This window comes from Lynx rufus, unplaced genomic scaffold (assembly GCF_022079265.1).
Source record: "Lynx rufus isolate CCGP_SWC_20201006 ecotype Redwood Valley unplaced genomic scaffold, mLynRuf1.p SCAF_21, whole genome shotgun sequence".
NCBI classification, from domain to species: Eukaryota; Metazoa; Chordata; class Mammalia; order Carnivora; family Felidae; genus Lynx; species Lynx rufus.
The window spans coordinates 26392834-26414264 of record NW_025814836.1 but is presented as its reverse complement, the minus strand read 5'-3'; the positions used below and the strand labels follow the sequence as shown (position 1 = coordinate 26414264).

At 54.3% G+C, this 21431-nt stretch overlaps 1 protein-coding gene across 1 annotated transcript in view; it reads left to right on the top strand.

Annotated features, from left to right (window-relative positions):
- IL16 (interleukin 16) overlaps positions 1-21431 on the top strand; it is a 90681-nt gene that overhangs the window by 50630 nt on the left and 18620 nt on the right. Inside the window, exons 4-11 of the mRNA XM_047086736.1 lie at positions 626-768; positions 2189-2299; positions 4895-5009; positions 11398-11471; positions 12206-12422; positions 12812-12929; positions 15419-15551; positions 21293-21380. Of these exons, the coding sequence (XP_046942692.1) occupies positions 626-768; positions 2189-2299; positions 4895-5009; positions 11398-11471; positions 12206-12422; positions 12812-12929; positions 15419-15551; positions 21293-21380 (999 nt within the window). The remainder of the gene's footprint in view (positions 1-625; positions 769-2188; positions 2300-4894; positions 5010-11397; positions 11472-12205; positions 12423-12811; positions 12930-15418; positions 15552-21292; positions 21381-21431) is intronic.

Here is a 21431-nt window from a genome sequence, read left to right as displayed (position 1 = left end):
TTCCTTAACACAAGATCAATTAGCTAATCATTTGGGTGTCATTAATTAATGAATATTTGAGACGGCATTTTCCAAGTCGCCCTCCCCCTCGACCTCCCCCGGAAAAGTGGAATTACCTACCCTTAGTCTGCCTCCCCGCTGATTTTTCCATTCCGTATTTCAACTCAGCCGTTAATTACAAACTCATGTTATTATACAAGCACCACAATATGTAGTTTCCCTTTCAAAAGTTATTTTGGCCTTTGCATTGGCTCTCGTAACCGCATTGTCCACGAACTCAATCGATGGCTGTATGTCTGTCTGACTGCGTTCAGCACCCCCCACCTCCCCATCGACTTGAGATGCTGACCTTCATCGATGTCCTTGTGGCTGGAGCGCGCCCACTAGTCATTTTCAGACCAGCCCGTGCTTCGGGGCACCCGCTCTGTCCCGACCTGGGGGCCTGCGTCCGTGCTGATCTGAACTCACAGGGGGATCGAGAAGGGCCTTGGGGCCGCCCTGTCGGTGGGGCTGGGGTGGGGCTGGAGAGGCCAAGGCTTTGGGGTGGACCCAAGGGTGTTCTCCGCTGACCTTTGTGCTTTGAGAGCACAGACGGCTTCTTCCTTTCCTCCTCCCCGGGGTTTAGGTGTTAATCCCTACTGCACAGGGGAGATCGACTTTCACACGATAAAGAGCTCTGCGGCCTGCACGGACAGGCAGCCTTACCCCCTGTGTGGCAGCCGGAAGTCCCTCTCTCAGCAGCTGGACTGCCCAGCGGGAAAGTCTGCGGTAAGAACCGAGGGAGGGAGCCGGGGAAGGGGACGCGGGAGGGGCCCGGGCTTGGCCGTGGCTGTGGAGGCCAGCCGGTGGGGTCCCGTCCCTGTCCCGGCACTGCCGAGGAGAGGGGCTGGCTGGTGGGAGCGGGCAGCTCCGGGCACAGAAAGACCCTCACCGGGAACGGTGACCGCGGAGCGTCCCGCGAGCCGGCCCTTGCGGCCACTGCCCGTCTGTGCTGCTGGGAGCTGATGAGCCACGTGAGCGGAAGCTGAGGCCTTCTGTGGGCCCTTTGCTCCCTCTGCACCGGGGCTCCAGGGGGTGGGTGAGGAGCCATCCCGGGACAGGTTAGGGCACGCGTGCCAGGGGGCATCGACCAGGGCGGGCAGCCCGGGGGCTCAGGGTCAGACCTCCAGGACGCCAACACCCGCGCTCTTAGCCCCGTGGTGTCGGGACCTGCCTTGCACCCTGTGCCTCTAATTCATAACACAGGCTTAGAAACCAAGGTAGCGTCGGCCCCGTTTTACGCCGACGAAACTTGGCGGCTGGCCAAGGCGAGGGGCTGCCTGAGTTCACACGTCTCAGAAGCTAAGGGACCGGGCGGAATTCGAGCCAAGCCCCGTGGGCCCCACACCGCGCGTCCTTCCCACGTCGGGCGCGGGGTGCGGGCCGGGAGCCCAGCAGTGTCCGTCCCCTCCTGCTGTGTCCCCGAACCCCGGGCCCTGCACGGCAGGGACTCAGGCTGCCCCCAGGACCACCCGGCGCCTCTGACCCCAGCACCGTGTCGGCTCAGGTGATTTTACAGAAGAGGCAACAGGCACAGAGTGGTTGAGTTGCTTCCTCAAGGTCACCAGCCAGGAAAGGAACCCAGGCGGCAGGGCCCCAGAATCTAAGCTGTGATGGATGGTCCGGGCTGTATACCCCCCTACCGTGGGGGGCGGGGGAGACTTCCCGAAGCATGCGGGGTGCACGTCTCCTTGGCACACTCAGCTTCTCTTATGCAAGTCGCTTGTCTGCCTCCCCGGGGATTTATGCCTCGCATTTTAAAATCTTCAGGTTCCTTGCCCACCACCCCATGCCGGGCCCAAAGGGGGTGCTCGGTACGCGTGTCTTGAATTGGACACAGTCTGGGGAGGGCATTCTTGGAGACCCCGGTTCTAGGACGCGTCGTTCTCGGCTGCTGTGGTCTGTCGTGTAGTCTGCACCTGCTGTGTGGACAAGCCTTCTATAGCTTCCAGCTGCAGGGAGAAGGCTGAAAGCCCCGGACCACTGAAGGCAGCCCCCCGCCCCCCCAGACTCCCACCGTGCCTCGTCGACCAAGTTCGGGGCTGGTGCCGTGGGCCCCCCGGAGAGAGGGTTGGGGTCCCCCCTGCCCCCTGAGGTGGGTGCTGCTGTTCCCCCGGCTCACGCCTCCCCACCCCCTTCCTTCCCACAGGGCAGCTCGAGACCCACCCGGTCGCTCAGCACAGCTCAGCTGGCACAGCCCTCGGGGGGCCTCCAGGCTTCCGTCATCTCCAACATCGTGCTGATGAAGGGCCAGGCCAAGGTGAGCGAGGGCCATTGCCAACAGAAGCTGCCGGATGGACACCGGCTCCTGACGAGCCGTCCCGTCCAGGGAAGGAGGCAGATAGGGATGGGGGTTCTGGCTGCGGGTGTGAGAGTCGAGATGAACCCGTGGGGGGCTGGGGGGGACCCTGTGTGGGCCACCGCAGGGCAACTGCTCGCCAGCTTGGATTTGGGGTGATGTTTTTAGAAGTTAGTTCTAGGGTGGCTCAGTCGGTTGAGCGTCGGACCTCGGCTCGGGTCATGATCCCATTGTTCAGGGGTTCGAGCCCCGCGTCGGGCTCTGTGCCGACAGCTCGGAGCCTGGAGCCTGCTTCGGATTCTGTGTCTCCTTGTCTCTGCCCCTCCCCACTCGTGATCTCTCTCTCTCTCTCTCTCAAAAATAAGTAAACACCACAAACTATTTAGAAGTTAGTTTTACCTGACGGTTAAATTCAAATCATTGACGTTGTGTCTTTGTCGGTTCAGGCCTCTGTAATAAAAACCCAGACGAGGTGGCTTAAATAGCACATTCTCGTGGTTACGGAGGCTGGAGAGTCCAAGATGAAGGTGCCCGCAGATTTGCTGTGTGTGGAGGACCGGCTTCCTGGTTCGTGGACGGGGCCTTCTCTCTGTGTCTGCACAGGGCACATGGCGGGGGGCCGAGGGAGCGCTCTGGGCCCCTTTATAAGGGGCCTTTATAAGGGCCCCCTCTCTCCTTTATAAGGGCCCCTCATCCATCCCGAGGGCACCACCAATACGACTTGCTCACCTCCCAACGGCTGCAGTCTTAGAAGTTTGGGGAGGACACGTCCAGGCCACGTGTGTCCCCCAGGTGGATATATTCATGCCGATTTCTGCCCCACAACTGAGAAATCCTGAAGGGAGGGACGAGGCAGAGGTGGGGGGTGGGGGTGGGGGCATCCCGAATGTCTTTTGCGTTGCTTCCAGAACATTCCGGAATAGACGCGGGCAGTTGCTGCAAAGTTCCCAGACGAGCCCAAGTAAATCAGATGGTTTGTTTTTGATTTTGTTTTTGTTTTTTTTTTCAAACCCACCTAATATAACTTTGGCACGTGGCCTGGGGGGAAAGGGCTGTTGCTACTTCCGCTCTGGTCAGAGGAGGGGGTCTCCTCACGCTGGGTCTTTCCTCCCCGGCCCTCACCCCCTCCCGCTCCCGGGAGCACAGCAGACCGGTGAGTAAGACGAAGCACAAGATGCTGACCCGACCGGTCCTGTCCCTACAAAGGAGAAATCCTCTCCGGTGCTGACTTCTCGCCTAACGGCCCGACTTTCTGGCTAGTAAATCACAGTGCTTTCCACCCCGCACCCCTGCCTGGATTTCGGTGGAAGGTATTTAAGACACGGTTGGCTTTTCAATTGTCGGCCCTGCCCGGAAGAGCGCAAAGAGCACCGAAGACGGTTTAACGTATCTCGGGGTCTGTAAGAGGCACATTCGCTAAATCCACGTTCCGTGTCTCTGGGCGGACCGAGCCGGGCCGCGGGGGCCCGGGGACCGAGCGAGGCGGGCCACTCGGTGCGGGAGGCCCGCGTGCAGGGCAGGGCGGTGGGTTCAGAGGCAGGGCGGGCCTCCCGCCGTCCACCCACACGACCCAGCCACGGAAGGAAGGCCGCGTGTCGCGGGTGGCAACCTGGAGTGGGGTCGGGGGTGGGGGGAGTTCAGGAGGAGGACGAGGCAGAGTCAGAAGGATCCCTAAGTGCTTGAGGAAGAGTCAAAATCGAATCAGGCAAGAAGGCAGCTACCACAAGGCCAGGCGCTGGGCCGAGGGCTTTGCAAGCAATGTCTCCTCTGATGCTCACGAAAGCCCTGTTAGCATCTCCGTTTTCTGGCTGAGGACACTGAGGGCTTGGGAAGCCCCAGGACTTCCCCGGGGGCGCCTGGTTCATTGGCCGTGGAACTCGGACAGTGACCCAACACTTCTTGACCCCCAGGCCGCCTCCTCCTCCTCCTCCTCCTCCTCCTTCTTTTTTTTTTTTTTAGATTTTTAAAGTGTTTGTTTACTTGTGAGAACGAGAGAGACAGAACGTGAGCGGGGGTGGGGCAGAGAGACAGGGAGACACAGAATGGGAAGGAGGCCCCAGGCTCCGAGCTGTCGGCACAGAGCCCGACGCGGGGCTCGAACCCACGCGCCGCGAGATCGTGACCCGAGCCGGAGTCGGACGCTCAACCGACGGAGCCCCCCAGGCGCCCCTCACTGGATTTTCTAACACAATCCTGTGAGTGAGGTTATGAGCATTATCGTACAAGGGGCTAAGCGAGGGCTCGGAGACGGGAGGTGATGTGCCCCGAGATGCCAGCCAGACAGGCAGACCCCGGGCTCGGCCCCGTCTGGGATTCTCCGGCCATGGCACAAGTTCTGTGTCGGGACACGACTCTGTGTGAGAGCCCAGGCCCCACCCGGTCCGGTCCGGCCTGGAGGTCATGGCTTTCCCCATTCCCCTGTGAGGTCCCGAGGCATCTGACACCAAAGGCGCCTTTCTCCTCCCCGGCTCCTTCGTTGAGGGTTGGGGGTTGGGGGTTGGGGCAGGCGCTCGGCCTGGAACGTCCCTAATGCCAGTCTCCTCTTCTTCCCCCCAGGGCCTGGGCTTCAGCATCGTCGGGGGAAGGGACAGCATTTACGGCCCCATCGGAATTTACGTCAAAACCATCTTTGCGGGGGGAGCGGCGGCAGCGGACGGACGGCTGCAAGAAGGTAGGTTTCTCGTCTCTCGCCGGGTGACATCTGAGGGGTCACTGGCCCACAGAAGACAGCGCAGGGCAGCCTGTGTCTTCAGCCTGCGGAATTCGGCCGGCGTGGATTCTGGGGTCCGCGGCACACGTCCCCGACGGTTCCGTCGTGACCGGCATGGTGCTGGGTGTGTCTGCCCACGGCCCAGGTCCCGTAGCCAGCCTGGGACACAAGGCCGAGGTGTCCGCCTCCCCTCCCTTCCTGTCCAAGGCCCCCCCCACCTCCATTGCTGGTGTCCCCGCCACCCTCTCCCTTCTTTCCTGCCCTCCCGACTCACAGTCACGGGGCGACAGGCCCTGTGCTTCTAATGCGTCTGATGAACGTCCTCTGTAAGCCCTCTGTGTTCTCGGCTCCAGAAACAGGCTGATCAGATATGATCCCTCCTCTGAGGAACTCATGGCCCGCCCGCTCTCCCGTCTGGGACAGGCCCCTGGCCATCCCCGGGGGTCAGAGCTGCCTCCTGAGGGCCCCTCCATCATGCTGGGAGTATTGGCCAACAGGCTTGGCCCGGGGACACTCCCAAGCTTCAACTAGGGGTCAAAATTCAGGGGCGGGCGAGGCCAGACACTGGGGGGGCCCGCGGGATGCTTAAGAGAGGTGACCTCGGTGTCCCCACCCTCCCTGTCGGGACAGTTTCTGTGAGTCGCGCTGGGAGCCTAGCCACCGGTAAGGACCCACCTTGGTTAGGGCAGGGATAGCAAACTCCGGGGACGTCAGGCCCGCGGCCCATTTTCATCCTGCTCACAAATAGAGACTGGTTCTCGCGTGTCTTTTCTTTCTTTAAAGTTAAATTCTACTGAGTTAACGCGCAGTATCGTGCTGGCTTCAGCAGTAGACCCCAGTGACTCGTCGCTTACACACGACACCCGGTGCTCATCCCAACGGGTGCCCTCCTCGATGCCCATCCCCCGTCTGTCCCGTCCCCCCCCCTCACCCCCCTCCAGCAGCCCTCAGTTTGTTCTCTGTCTTCAGGAGTCTCTTACGGTTTGTTGCCCTCTCTTCTCCTTCCCCCCTTCCCGTATTTTCATCTGTTTTGTTGCTGAAATTCCACGCGTGAGCGAGATCAATTGGCATTGGTCTTTCTCGGAGCGATTGATTTCACTTAGCGTAATACTCCTCTCTGGCTTCATCCACATCGTGGCAAGTGGCAAGGTTTCATTCTTTTTGACGGCCGAGTAATATTCCGTTGCGTACACAGACCGCATCTTCTTTATCCGTTCATCAGTTGGTGGACCCTTGGGGTCTCTCCATAATTTGGCTGTTGTTGATAGCGCTGCTGTAAACACTGGGGTGCGTGTGCCCCTTCGGTTCTGTCGTTTTGTATCTTTTGGGTGCATCCCTAAAAGCGTACGTGCTGGATCCCATATTTCTAAGTGGCTGAGCAAAGTCAGAGGAATTTGCAAGTCTTTGTGGCGAGAGAGAACCGAATGAGATGCAAATTTCAGGGTCCAGAGACGAGCTCTACGAGGACCCAGCCATGCTCGCGGCTCATTCTGTTGTCTGAAGCTGCTTTTGTGTTCACGACAGCCGTGTTGCGTAGTTGTGCAACGTTGCCTAGTTGAGCAGAGGGCGCGCGGCCGGCCGAGCTCACGGTACCTGGCCCTTCGTAGAAAAAGTTTGCCGACCCCAACCTCATGCACGCTTACGCTTCCGGATTTTGTCGGGGAGGCAGTGGGGAACCTTTGAAGGTTTTTATAATTTGGGAGGGACCAGCTATGACCAGGGTTCTCAGGTGATTCGGGAAGCAGAAGGCAGGATGAGACGGGCCAGCAAGAGCCCAGAGGCTGTGAAGCCCTTTGAGCGGCTGTCCTAAGGGCCAGACTCCAGCTCTTAAGGGTCTTGCCTGAGCCTGTCTTCCTGGGAGGAGGCAGGTGCAGATGAGACAGCCTCCCTGGGTCCGAGAAAGTGTTCCTGGTCTTAGTGAACTTAACCTGGAGCAGGACATACCGAGGAGGAAAAAGGCCAAGGCAGAGGCTTGGCTCTGGGCGGCCACCAGGTGGCGCTGTCCAGCAGGCGGTGTCGCTGTCTCCAGCCCAGGGAGGGAGGAGGGCTGGGTGTAGACTGGGGGTTGTGGACGCTTGGAAAACACTTGAGTTATAGGGCCGATGAAGGAGGGAGGGAAGAGAGGAGGGCGGAGGCAGGCTCTAGGGGGGAGTAGCTAAATCAAGAGGCGGGGAAAGAAAAGGGATCAACGAGACAAAGGGAGAAACGGGGCATCAGAATCTTGAGAATGTGCTATATTTTGTTTGGTTATGTTTTGGACTTCTCTTTACTTAAACAAAAAGTGAGGGAGTTGAGTGGAGGTGGCAGGAAACAGTGTGCTGTGTCTTGTTTTCTTTCCAGAATGCAAACCTGCCCTGTCAACCTTCTTTTTCTCCCCTCCCCTTTTCGTTAATACCAATCATAAAAATTCGGTGGGAAAGACGTTCAGCTAATCTACCGCAGTCCTTGATTCTAGCCTCTAATGACTAACAAAATCACCGTTTGTCACTCCTTCAAAGTAAAGTTCTAGAATCTGCCATTGGATGGGGGGTACATCCAGCTGCAACAAAAGTTTGGAGCACAGATCAAGGCTAATGACGTTTTATTTGTATTCTGCTTGCGAAAGAAACGGTTGTGTAAGATTTAGTTTAATCGCTTCCCACCAGATATGGCCCAATGAGGACCAGGACTGTCCAAAGAGTAGTTCTGTCGGGGCTCACGAGGGAAGTTCAGCCCTTCACGTCACCGAGAATGGTCGTTTCTCAAGAAACAAGTGTTGGTGAGGATGTGGAGAGAAAGGAACCCTCGTGCGCTGTGGTTGCGGATGCAACCTGGTGCAGCCGCTATGGGAAACAGTGCGGAGGTTCCTCAAAAAACTAAAAAGAGAAGCACCCTGTGATCCAGCAGCTCTACTTCTGAGTAGTTACGCAAAGAAAATGAAAACATGGATTCAAAGAGATATAAGCACCCTGTGTGTTGCAGCACTACTTACAACGGCCAAGTTATGGGAGCAACTCAAGAGTCCATCGATAGACGAACGGATAACAAAGGTGTGGTGTATGTCTACAGTGGGCTGTTACTCAGCCAAAAAGAATGAAATCTTGCCATTGGTGACAGCGTGGATGCATCCAGAGGGTGTTATGCTAAGCGAAAGAAGCCAGACAAAATGCCACGTGATTCACAATAGCAACAAAAATAGACACTGGCTCGTAAACACAGAGAACAAAGTGGTGGCCGTCAGAGGGGCGGGATTAGGTCAGACGGACGGATTAGGTGATGGGGAAGACGACACGCTTCCAGTCACAAAAGAAAGAAGTCGTGGGATGAAAGTATAGCTTAGGGAATGTAGTTGATGATATCGTAATAACCTTGGGTGATGACAGAGGGTGAGTCCACTCACCCTGCTGAACATTTCGTAATGTATGTAATTGTCAAATCATTACGTTGCACACCCAGCCTGTAACCGATGGCACACCCAGCGATCACTTAGGCTCCACCCTCCGTAACCAATCACTCAATCTCTTGCCCATGAGGAGGGGAGGAAGGGTGACCATTTCTGAAATACGTCCTCTGTGTATTCTTCCTTCCGACATAATAGTTATATTTTAGTTATTTTTAAAACTTGTCCGTTTCCACTCAGCTTGGACTGTCGGAAGTGCGAGGACTGATTCTTTCATTTTTGGTCCAATTCTGGCAACCTCACAGGTGACGCTGATCTGAATCCTGTCCCCAGCCCACTTCCGCCCTTGATTTTCGACACGTAGACGTGCTGGGTAACGTGGCACATGGAAACTTTAAATCTAAGTACGGCAGTCTTAGGAGTTGAGGGTGTGATGGCCCGTGGAACTGGTGCCCAAAGGGCTGAAGGGCCGGGGACCCAGACTTAGTTGCCCACATGGGACAGGGGACATGGCCGTGGGTCCGTGGGAAGCCTCGCGAGCTGCCCTCTTGGAAGGCCATCGGGCCCCAGGGAAGCAGTGAGCAAACCTACCTTTGCCTGTGGCTCTTGGGTGTGAGGAAAAGACATCTCCCACAGGAAAAGAAGGACCCGTGTCGTGTGGGAGTGTTCTGGCCACATTTATAGTCTCTACCGAGTGCAGGACGCTCCAAGCCGAGAACCTAATGTTAACACTTGTCCCGAAGCAGTGAAAGCTCTGGACTGCCTCTTGGGGTTCTCTGGGAAAACCCCAGAGAAACACTGGCTCCCGGAAAAGGGAGTTCGACACAAAGAGCACACAGGACATTAGGAAATATCCCCTGTTGATGAGCGTTGGCAGGAATAACTGACCCGAGTACTAGCCCTCAAAACCCTGAGATCACAGAGCAGTCTAAAAGACACTGTAGAATTACTATGTTTTTGTATTATGCAATTTTTAATTAAGTTTTCATTTTAATTTCAGTGCATTTATTCATTTTAATTCAGTGCATATAATATATTATTATATGTGCATGAATATATTATTCATTTTAATTCAGTGCATATAATACTTACAGTGTTATATTAGTTTCAGGTGTGCAATACAGTGATTCAGCACTTCTATACGTCACCCTGTGCTCGTCACGACAAGTGTCCTCCTTAGTCCCTGTCTCCCGTTTCTCCCGCCCCCACCCCCCTCCCTTCTGGTGACCAACAGTGTGTTCTCTACGGTTACGAGTCTGTTTCTTGGCCTGTCTCTTTTTTCTTTCTTTCTTTGTTTTGTTTCTTAAATTCCGCACGTGAGCGAAATCATATGGTTCTGTACCTGTCTTTCTCCGATTGATTTATGTCGCTTAGCATTATACACTCCAGCTCCATCCAGGTCGTTGCAAATGGCAAGATTTCGTGGTTTTTTTTTTTTATGGCTGAATAATATTCCATCGTATATACACCACATCTTCTTTATCCATTCATCTATCAGTGGACACTTGGGCCATTTCCACAATCTGGCTCTTGTAGATAATGCTGTAAATACACCTACCCCTTTGCATTAGAATTTTTGTATTTGTTTAGAATCACTGTGTTTAAAGAGAGCTTTGAAAAGGCAAAAGAGGGCATATGAACAACAAGGAAAGAACGGAACGTGGTGAAAAAAGCAACTTGTACAAAAGGCACGTGATTGAAATTGTCAACTCAGTGGACGTGTCGACAGCAGACACAGCACAGCCCCAAGGGGAGTCGGGAGCTGGAAGTGGTCCGGCGGGCTGCACGGAGCCGTGGGGAAGAATAGGAGTGTTAGAGAAACAGGGAGGGTGGGCGAGAAGGCCCACAGGGGAGACGCGTTCTAGAAAGAAAGAACAGCGTGAAAGAGGGGAACGAAAGGGCAATGAGACAGTGGCTAAGAATTTTCCGGAATCATTTTAAGGCACGGCATTTCAGGGTGAGGAAGCACCCGGGGGCATCGCAGTGGAGCCTCCGACTCTCAGAGGCAAAGGCAGAACCACCTTTCGAACAACCGGGGAAGAGGGTTGGATTGTCTGCGAGGGGACCATAGTGAGGTGACCGCAGATGCACCTACTAACAACCAGACCGCACGGCTGCGTGACGAGCAGGGCGTCCAACGTGTCCAGCGCAGCCCTGAATGCAGAACAAACGCTCCCCGTTTGTTGAGCACATTCAGTAAAGGGGAGACATTGGTTTTCCATCCCCATAAAGATGGACTTCAGGATACAGAAAAAAATGGGCCTATTAGGCATATTTGTGAGGGAGCGGCTCGCGGTGAAAGGGCCGGCTTCCTAATTCTCTTCACCGGGTGGCTTGGGACGGCTCTGGGTTCACTTTCCTCTTCTGCAAAACGGGGCTATGTTGCGTTCTGGAAGCATCACCTCCTTCTCACGTGTCCTGAGCACCGGGCAGGCCCCCCCTCCCCAGAACTGGCCCTGGGGACACACCGTCTGATCAGACAAATCCCCTGGCCGGGGAGCGACCTGCCCGGAGGGGAGAGTCTTCCCCGGGTCACTGGTCACCACCCACCCACGGGGCCGAGCTGTGATGGTTAGTGGTGGACACAGGTGCCGTGAGGACACATGGGAAATTAAGCCGGCAGGACCGCAAGACTGAGAGAGGCAGGTGAACAAGGTGGGAGAAGGGCCCCGAAGGCAGACAACATCCTGAGAAAGGTGGGCGGTGTTGCATCAGGAAATGAGCCGTGGGAACACCTGGCGGGAGGGTCAGGGAGGCAGGGGGGAGGCGGGCAAAGCCAGCGGGCAGGCCGGACGGGTCAGGCCAGGCCTGTGTGCCAGCCGAGGACCCTGGAGGGGCCTCAGAGAGCTGGGGCCCGCCTGCCTCCGCGGGGAGAGTCCCGGGCGAGGAAGGCTTCCCCACGGGCTGCATACACGCCTGCCCCCCATGGGCCACACGCGTCTCTACTGTGATTTCTCCCTCTCCCAACAGGGGATGAAATTCTGGAGCTCAACGGAGAATCGATGGCCGGACTAACTCACCAGGACGCCCTGCGCAAGTTCAAGGTGACCGCTTGTTGTCGGTACACGGCCAGACCCCGGGGTTTCGGGCCCCCTCCTCCATTCAAACCCGCAGACTCAAACTGTGGGGTCCTTCTCATGGGGCGCCCCGCTGGTGCTCATCTGGGCACAGGGTTGAGAAAAAGGGCCCAGCTCCGGAAATAAGAGTGTTATCAGGATTGCTGCGGGTGTGTCTCAACCACTGAAGATTTATAGAACTGTTTGAAGACACTCAGCGTAGTTATGCCGATATATTTGCAAATCTGTTTTGAGTTAAAAAAAATTTTTTTTTTACATGTATTTATTTTTGAGAAACAGAGTGAGACAAAGTGTGAGTGGGGGAGGGGCAGAGAGAGAGGGAGACACGGAATCCGAAGCAGGCTCCGGGCTCCGAGCCGTCGGCACAGAGCCCGACGTGGGGCTCGAACCCACGGACCGCGAGATCGTGACCCGAGCCGAGGTCAGATGCTCAACCGACCGAGCCCCCCAGGCGCCCCAAATCTGTTTTAAGTTTTAAGGCAGTCACTAAAAGATGCTTTCAGTCTCTGGGTAATCAGTTCAGTTCAATCCCATCCGGGGCATGTATGCACGTGTGTATGTTCCGTATACGATGTTTTGTATCTGTGTATACGTGCAGATATAGACCGTACACGTATGCACACACACTTCCACACCACGCACACGCACACGCACGCTCACACAGCTGCTGAGCGCTGCGACACATGGTCCCTTCCTTTCAGCAAGCCAAAAAGGGGCTCCTGACCCTCACCGTGAGAACGCGCCTGACGGCACCCCACTCGCCGAGCAGCCACCTGTCGCCCCCGCTGTGCCGCTCCCTGAGCTCCAGCACCTGTGCCACCAAGGACAGCGGGCCCTTCGGCTTGGGGAGCCCCACCGCCCCCCCCAGCACGGCCAAGCCCAACTACAGAGTCATGGTGGAGGTCTCTCTGCAGAAAGGTGGGATTGCGCCCCTGCCCTCCTGCCTGGGTCTCCTGCCACCGGGGGGCCCCCCCGAGACTTTCCGAGACAGGACAGGGTGTCTGTCGCCTACAAGCAGATTCTGCAGCCACCGTCGAGCAGCGAGGCCTGCGGCTCTGTTTGCAGAAGCCCAGGACGCACCGTCCACGCTCAGCCTGGGGTTGTGGGGCGAGGGGCAGAGCATACCCCAACAAGGCGACACCACACATGGGAACCGGGGCCAGGGCTGCGGGCACAGCGAAATACGCCGTGAGGTCTGGGGCGGGGACCCCCCCTTGAGCACCGTCGTTCTTAACCGTGGCAGGGGAGCCGAGGTCCTTCGCGCTCGGTCCCGAGCCCCCCGCCCTCCCTCCTGCTCTGCCTTCCAGAGGCTGGCGTCGGTCTGGGCATCGGCCTGTGCAGTGTGCCCTATTTCCAGTGCATCTCCGGCATTTTCGTTCACACGCTCTCTCCGGGGTCTGTGGCACACTTGGATGGACGGCTCTGGTATGTCCTCATTTCTGTGTTTGAAAACAACAATAACAACAGCCCTGATTTCCATCGGGGGAAGGAATTCCTTAGAAGGCAGCAGGTTAATTTGGAGACGAGATATGTAGAATGACCCAAGCGTGGCTCAGAGCCTCGTTCTTCCAGCTGTGGTCCCCGGACCAGTGGCAGCGAGATCCCTCGGGAGTTTGCTAGCAATGCAGCATCTCGGGCCCCTCTCCAGACCTGCCACGGCGGAACCCGCCTTTTCACAAGACCCTCAGGGATCTGTGTGCACGTTGCAGTTCAAGAGGCATTGTCTCGGCTCCTGGGGGGCTCGGCTGGTGAAGCGTGCGACGCTTGATTTCAGCTCAGGTCACGGTTGGTGAGATCGAGCCCAACGTGGGGCTCTGTGCTGACGGCACGGAGCCCGCTTGGGATCCTCTCTCCCTCTTTCTCTGGCTCTCCTCCTTGCTCTGTCCTTAAAGAAAAGAGAAAAAAGAAAAGAAGAGGCATTATCTCAGGGAATGCCGGTCCAGAATGGGAAACAGGAAGTGAACACACCTTGATTCAGATCTAAGTAGCACAGAATTTACGGTGATGTAAATAGGAGCCCCGAGGAGGTTTGCCTGTGCACCCTGTACGGAGAAAGACGCTCACTTACGAAGCAAATCAGTAGTGTCAACTCAGTTTCTTGATGGTATAAACCAGATCCTTGCGGACGCTCCAGACCTACGTCCCTGCAGATAACTTCTAAGAGATGCCCGAGTCTGAATCTCCTTTCCAGTAAGCGAGTTGGGTTTCGGTGCCATTGACCCCGGTTTAACCTGTCACGATATTTCCGGTTCACGCATCTTCGCGTGTCCCTTCTCTCACTGGGTTCGAGGCTTGCTAACTCCGGAGAGTTTTGTCATAGTTTTGAAGGTTTTCCCACCACTGCAGTCCGTGTAAGGGCAACGCCTGCTCGGGATGCCGTCTCGATGGTGCTTTAGATTCGAGACGGATTTGCTGTTGTCACGTGCAGGATGGTGACAGCCGTTTGCTGAACTGCCATGTTGTCACCTGGGACATGACTGCACAGTCACCACAACGGCCTTAGCCCTAATCCCTTCAGACAGAGAGTCGTCCACCCTAGACCTGCAGCTGGGTAGGGATTGTTCTGGAAGCTTCTGCGGTGGTCTTCAGTTACATCAAAGAAAATGTGCACTTTCTGTTTTTTTTTTTTAAGTTTTTAAAATGTTTATTTTTGAGAGAGAGACAGAGCACAAGCAGGGGAGGGGCAGAGAGAGAGGGAGACTCAGAATCCGAAGCAGGCTCCAGGCTCCGAGCCGTCGGCACAGAGCCCGACGCGGGGCTCGAACCCACGAACCGTGAGGTCGTGACCGGAGCCGAAGTCAGATGCTCAACCGACTGAGCCACCCAGGCGCCCCAAAAATGCGTGCTTTCTTAGCAAAGGGGAAGGGGGACCGGCTGAGCGGAACTGTGACGGGAGACGGCAGACCACAGTGGGAGGGACGGTGAACTCAGCCCTGGAGACCTGCGTTCCGATCCCCGCTGGGCTGATAACCCGCCACACCAGTGGTCAGCAAACTGGGGCCCATCACCTGCTTGGTTTTTTTAAAGAAAGTTTTATCGGAACACAGCCACGCTCGTTTGTTGACACGTCGTCTACATCTGCTGTTTCCACGCTGCAACATCAGAGTTTAGTCATTGCAACAGGGTGTGAACTGCAAAGCCTAAGACATTTACTACGTGGCTGTTTCTAGAAAAAGTCTTTTTTTTTTTAAACTCTAAGCTAGGTCTTATTGAGAATATTTCACCCTCTGTGCCTCGGTTTCCCCAGCTCCGAGACAAGGGGGTTGGATTGCCCAAATCCTCCAAGTACGGATACATCCCTATCTTTTCTACCTCCCTTGTGTTTTTTCTTTTTTTCTGGGTAGGTAACAGGGCACCTCTCAATTTTCCATAACTCGATCCCCATCTTCCAACGAGAATGAACTCCATGCTTTCTCTCCTTCCTTCTTTTTGCAAGGGCTTCCGCTGCTCCCAGCCCAGTTATATCTTCTTTACCTGTTAGCGCAAAGCATCCGTCTTTCCTCCTAACCATTCTACAGATGGGAACAGTGAGGCCCGAGGAGAGGATGTGATTGCTTATATCACAGTTCATTGGTTAATCGCTTAAATCGGGTTAACCTACACCCCCCCATCTCGGTTAGACAGAGTTTAATGGGGAAGACGAAGAGGAAAGTTCAGACCAACTTTTGTTCACGTTGACCCACGAGATGGGTATGAAACGTCCCCCACGCTGTGGTCGCGCAGCGAGGAGTGAGCGTGCACTGCCTTGGTCCGTCCTGCTCTGAATGTCAGTCGGGTGGCTAAGGAGCTCTATTTATTGGTGTAAGTTTTAGGTCCCGTCAGAGAGCGAAGTCCCTGAGTGGGGTGTCAGGGAAGGGAGCGTCCGAACGCCACGAGGGTTAGCTCGCTGACGGCTTCCGTGTATGCTCTCCCAGGTGTGGGGACGAGATCGTGGAAATCAATGACTCCCCTGTGCACTGCCTGACGCTCAATGAAGTCTACGCGATCCTGAGTCACTGCAGTCCTGGGCCCGTCCCCATCATCGTCAGCCGGCACCCAGACCCACAGGTAACACCCCACCGGGACGTCTTCTTCCTCCCAGGCTCACTCTTTCCGTACTTGGGACAAGCAATGGATGAACACGGGTGATGCCCTCTGGGTTTGGACCCGAGTTCCCAAGAACCTGTTCCAAGTGTAATAGCGAGTGAACGCAGCGGGGGTCCGCTGGCCGACTCCTAGACGCCAGAGGCAACTAAGAGCTTAGGGAAGCTCTTACAGCTGGTGACAAGCTCTCGGGCAGGAAGATACAGACCCAGGATCCCTGCACGTGGAGGCCGGGGCCAATTCATCCGTGCATCGAGTAGGGACCCGCTCACTACGCGACTGTCGGGAGCTGCGCACCCCAGCATACAGGAACGGACAAGTTCGTAGCACATGGTCTTGCCCTCTGGGGCTCGGGGTCTGGCTGGAGACGATGACCTACAAATAATTACAACACAGGGTGGGAAGACAGGGAGAAGAGGGAGACAGAAAGGAAGGTTGCATGAAGGTAGGTAGGTAATTCATGAAGCAAGAATTACCAGGAGTTAGTTGCCTCCGGGCAGAGGATTTGAGGAAGGTCGTTCCGTGGAGCTACAGAGTCAGGAAGGGACCTGCCATGGAAGGGAGGAGCGTGGGGCTGGGGTGCGGGCGCAGGTGGAGAGGCTAAGGGTACAGGTCGGCATGGCATGGGAGTCACACGGGATACTTAGGAGCGTGCGTGGCATTCTGCGGGGGGTGAGGAGCGAGGGGAGGGTGTGTGGCTGTTCGTGCAGTAATGTTCAGATTTTATTTTATTATTTTTTAAATTTCTTAACGTTTATTTATTTTTGAGAGAGAGAGAGAGACAGAGCGTGAGTTGGGGAGGGGCAGAGAGCGAGGGAGACACAGAATCGGAAGCAGGCGAGATTTTATTTTTTTAACTGTTGGTTGTGCCCTGGAGGACGGGGTGGGGGGTGGGTATATCCTGGAGTTTGGAAGAGAAAGGAACCAGATGGTGAGGGCCTGAACTTCACAGTAGATGTGGGCAGAGGGATGGAGCCAGTTGGGGGAGAATTGTTTGTACTGTTGGCTGATTAGCCTGGGGCACAGGGGTCTAGGATGACTGGGGTGCTTGGGGATCGGAAGACCGAGCGATGGCGACAGCACCCCCCAGTGGCGAGAAGGGAAGGAGGAGGGGGTTGGGAGGGAGGAAGTGGTCTCATGTGGGCGTAAGCAGATTGAGGTACCCATGGGGTGTCCAGTAGGCGGTGAGACTCAGGGCTGATAATGGCTGAGAAGCGGAGCCCAGGTTGGAGGGAGCCTTGGGAGTGGACACCGTGGGCATTGCTGGGGTTCCTTTGGGGACGCTGTGATAGTCACTATGGAATCCTTGAGTGTATCAGGCATACTTGCTCAAAGACGTGACAAGCGCGATAGCGTTTAGTTGTCGGAGAACCCTCTGAAGTCAGTATGATGCTCCCTGCTAGTTCACAGAGGAGGGCACCGAGGCTCAGGAAGGAAAAAGGAACTCGCTCCGTGGTGGAGCTCCTACAGGAAGACGCTAGGCTTCAAAGCCTGCGCTTGTAGCTAACAGACTCCCAACTCCCCGCGGAAACAGGACAGAGGTAGACTGACAGGCAGATCTACACGCAGCTGGTGTAGTGGGGCTCGAGCCCAGCTCTGTTCCGTGGTGGCACTAGACGAAGGAGGAGCACCCGAGAGAGAAGCAAGCTTCGTACTCAGGTGAACAAGGACTTCGTCTACAGCTCTGGGCGACAGAAGGAAAGGAGGCGGGCTCAGTGACTCTTGCCGCTCTGGGGTCCCGTGTGGAGAGGGCAGTGGAGTTGGAGTCAGGGTGTGGGGCCAAGGCCGGAGCCCTGGCCTCGAGGAGCTTGGTGCCGGCTGGAGGGGCACGGCAGGGCGCACACAGACAGGCCACGGAGGCTGAGGGAGTCAGGGTGCCGGCGACCCAGAAAACGGAGCCGGGTCTGGAAGCCTGGAAGGCGTTGCAGGCGGGGACGACCGGTGCGCACACAGAGGGATGCCGGGCTCCTGTCTCACTCGCAGTGACCTCTTGGACATTCATCTGATCTCCCAGCACCCCTGGTGTCTCAGCTCTGAAACTGGGGAGCGGTCTTTGCCCTTGCAGAACTGCCGGCGATATTAACTCTCCTGTACTGAGAGTTTGCCGCTTGCCGGGCGACGTGCCCAGCGCTGTCGGTGATTCGTGTATTGTTATTACCTGGTCCTTGTGGTAAAATACATCTAACGTGAAACTGACCATCTTCCCCACTCGCAAGCGTATAGTTCAATGGCATGAGTGGGGTGGACACCAGCACCACCGGCCGCCTTCAGATCGCTTTTCCTCTCGTAAAGCTGGGATTCTGTATCCATTAAACAGCTCACCATTCGCCCTCTCTCCAGCCCCTGGAAGCCAGCATTCTACCTTCTGTCTCTACAGTGTTGATGCCTCTATGTACTTCCTGTAAGTGGGATCGTACAGGACTTGTCTTTCTGTGACCGAGTTATTTCACTCAGCAAAATGTCTTCAAGGTCCTTCCACGTTGTAGCGCACGTCGGCATATCCTTAAGGCTGAATGGCACTCGGTTGTACGTACGTGCCATATTTTGTTTATCCACTCATGTGTCAGTGGCCACTTGGGTTGCTTCACCTTTGGCTATTGTGTATAATGCTGTTATGGACAGGGGTGTACACGTACCTACTCGAGTCCCCGCTCTCCATTGTCCTTGGGCATGTATCTAGAAGTGAAATTGCTGGGCCAAGTGATAATTACATTTGTAATTTTTTGAGGCACCGCCACACCGTTTCCAAAGCAGCTGCACCATTTTACATTCCCGCCAGCAGCACACAAGGCTTCCAATTTCTCGCATCCTTACCAACACATATTGTTTCCTGGTTTTTTTGATAGCACTTATGGGTGTGAGGCAGTATCTCATTGTGGTTTTGATTTGCACTTCCCCAGTGATTAGTGATGTTGAGTACCTTTTCAGGTGCTCGCCGGCCATCTGTATACATTCTTTTGAGAAAAGACTATTCAAGTTCTTTTCCCATTTTTTAGTTGGGCTGTTTGGTTTTGGTTGTTGATTTGTAGGGGTTCTTTATATATACTGTGGCTCCAAAAGTCATACGCTTAACTGTTAGTGACCTGTTACAGCAAAATGGTGATGATGACGATGATGGTGATGATGATGATGATGGTGATGAAGAAGATGATGATGGTGGTGATGATGATGGTGGTGATGATGATGGTGGTGGTGATGATAGTGGTGGTGATGATGATGATGATGGTGATGATGATGGTGATGAAGATGATGATGATGATGGTGGTGATGATGATGATGGTGATGAAGATGATGATGGTGATAGTGGTGGTGGTGATGGTGGTGGTGATGATGGTGGTGATGATGGTGGTGGTGACGATGATGATGATGATGGATGATGATGGTGGTGGTGATGATGGTGATGAAGATGATGATGATGATGATGGTGATGAAGATGATGGTGATGATGGTGGTGATGATGGTGGTGGTGATGGTGATGATGATGATGGTGATGAAGATGATGATGGTGATGGTGGTGGTGATGATGATGGTGATGATGGTGGTGGTGATGATGATGGTGATGATGGTGGTGATGATGGTGGTGGTGACGATGCTGATGATGATGGATGATGATGGTGGTGATGATGATGGTGATGAAGATGATGATGGTGATGATGATGATGGTGATGAAGATGATGATGATGATGATGGTGGTGATGATCATGGTGATGATGGATGAAGATGATGATGGTGATGATGGTGATGGTGATGATGATGGTGAAGATGATGATGGTGGTGATGATGCTGGTGGTGATGGTGATGATGATGAAAGTGATGATGATGATGGTGGTAGTGATGGTGATGATGATGAAGGTGATGATGGTGGTGGTGATGATGAAGATGATATTGGTGATGATGATGGTGAAGATGATGATGATGGTGAAGATGATGATGATGGTGGTGATGATGGTGGTGGTGGTGATGATGATGAAGATGATGATGATGATGATGGTGATGAAGATGATGGTGATGATGATGGTGATGAAGATGATGGTGATGATGGTGGTGATGATGGTGGTGGTGATGATGATGGTGATGATGATGATGAAGAAGATGATGATGGTGGTGATGATGATGGTGGTGGTGATGATGATGATGGTGATGATGATGGTGATGAAGATGATGATGGTGATGGTGGTGGTGATGATGATGGTGATGATGGTGGTGGTGATGATGATGGTGATGATGATGATGATGGTGATGAAGAAGATGATGATGGTGGTGATGATGATGGTGGTGGTGATGATGATGATGGTGATGATGATGGTGATGAAGATGATGATGATGAGGATGGTGATGATGATGATGGTGATGATGATGATGGTGATGAAGATGATGGTGATGATGGTGGTGATGATGGTGGTGGTGATGGTGATGATCATGATGGTGATGAAGATGATGTTGGTGATGATGGTGGTGGTGATGATGATGATGATGATGGTGGTGGTGATGATGGTGATGATGGTGATGGTGATGATGAAGATGATGTTGGTGATGATGATGGTGAAGATGATGATGGTGGTGATGATGATGGTGATGATGGATGAAGATGATGATGGTGATGATGGTGATGGTGATGATGATGGTGAAGATGATGATGGTGGTGATGATGCTGGTGGTGATGGTGATGATGATGAAAGTGATGATGATGATGGTGGTAGTGATGGTGATGATGATGAAGGTGATGATGGTGGTGGTGATGACGGTGATGATGGTGATGGTGATGATGAAGATGATGTTGGTGATGATGATGGTGAAGATGATGATGATGGTGGTGATGATGGTGGTGGTGGTGATGATGATGATGATGGGTGATGATGGTGGTGATGATGATGGTGATGAAGATGATGATGATGATGGTGATGAAGATGATGGTGATGATGGTGGTGATGATGATGGTGATGAAGATGATGATGATGATGGTGATGAAGATGATGGTGATGATGGTGGTGATGATGGTGGTGGTGATGGTGATGAAGATGATGTTGGTGATGATGGTGGTGGTGATGATGATGATGATGATGGTGGTGGTGATGACGGTGATGATGGTGATGGTGATGATGAAGATGATGTTGGTGATGATGATGGTGAAGATGATGATGATGGTGATGATGATGATGGTGATGAAGATGATGATGGTGATGATGGTGATGGTGATGATGAAGATGATGTTGGTGATGGTGATGGTGATGAAGATGATGATGGTGATGATGGTGATGGTGATGAAGATGATGATGGTGATGATGATGAAGGTGATGATGGTGGTGGTGATGGTGATGATGGCGATGATGGTGATGAAGATAGTGATGATGATGTCATGGCAGCATTGCCGAGAGTGGAATGCTCCAAGTGGTAAAGTATCAAGTGGTAGCTTTGCCTGGAGGTTTTCAGCAAGCCGTGGAGAGAAGGTTGGAGAGTCGAGAGTGGCCACCTCGGGAACCCCTTTATTGACAGACTTTGGACTTTACTGACAATATACTAGAGAACCACTGATGCCCTGGACTCAATAGGGTGTTTCTAGAAGTGGACGCTGTCAGCTATTTGCAGAGTGGGTTGGAAGGACAGATCCTGGCATCCAAGGGCCACGCTTGGGAGCTGCTATAGGACTCAGAGCCTGATGCAGACGTTGCTGCCGTTTACTTGAGGAGGTGACCGGTATTTTCTAGGTGTCTGAAATGCAACTCAAAGAAGCTGTGGCCCAGGCTGTGGAGAATGTCAAGTTTGGAAAGGAGAGGCATCAGTGGAGCCTGGAAGGTAAGAGGAACAGTGAACTTTGACTTGAACGTCTTTGCCTTCTTAGACAGC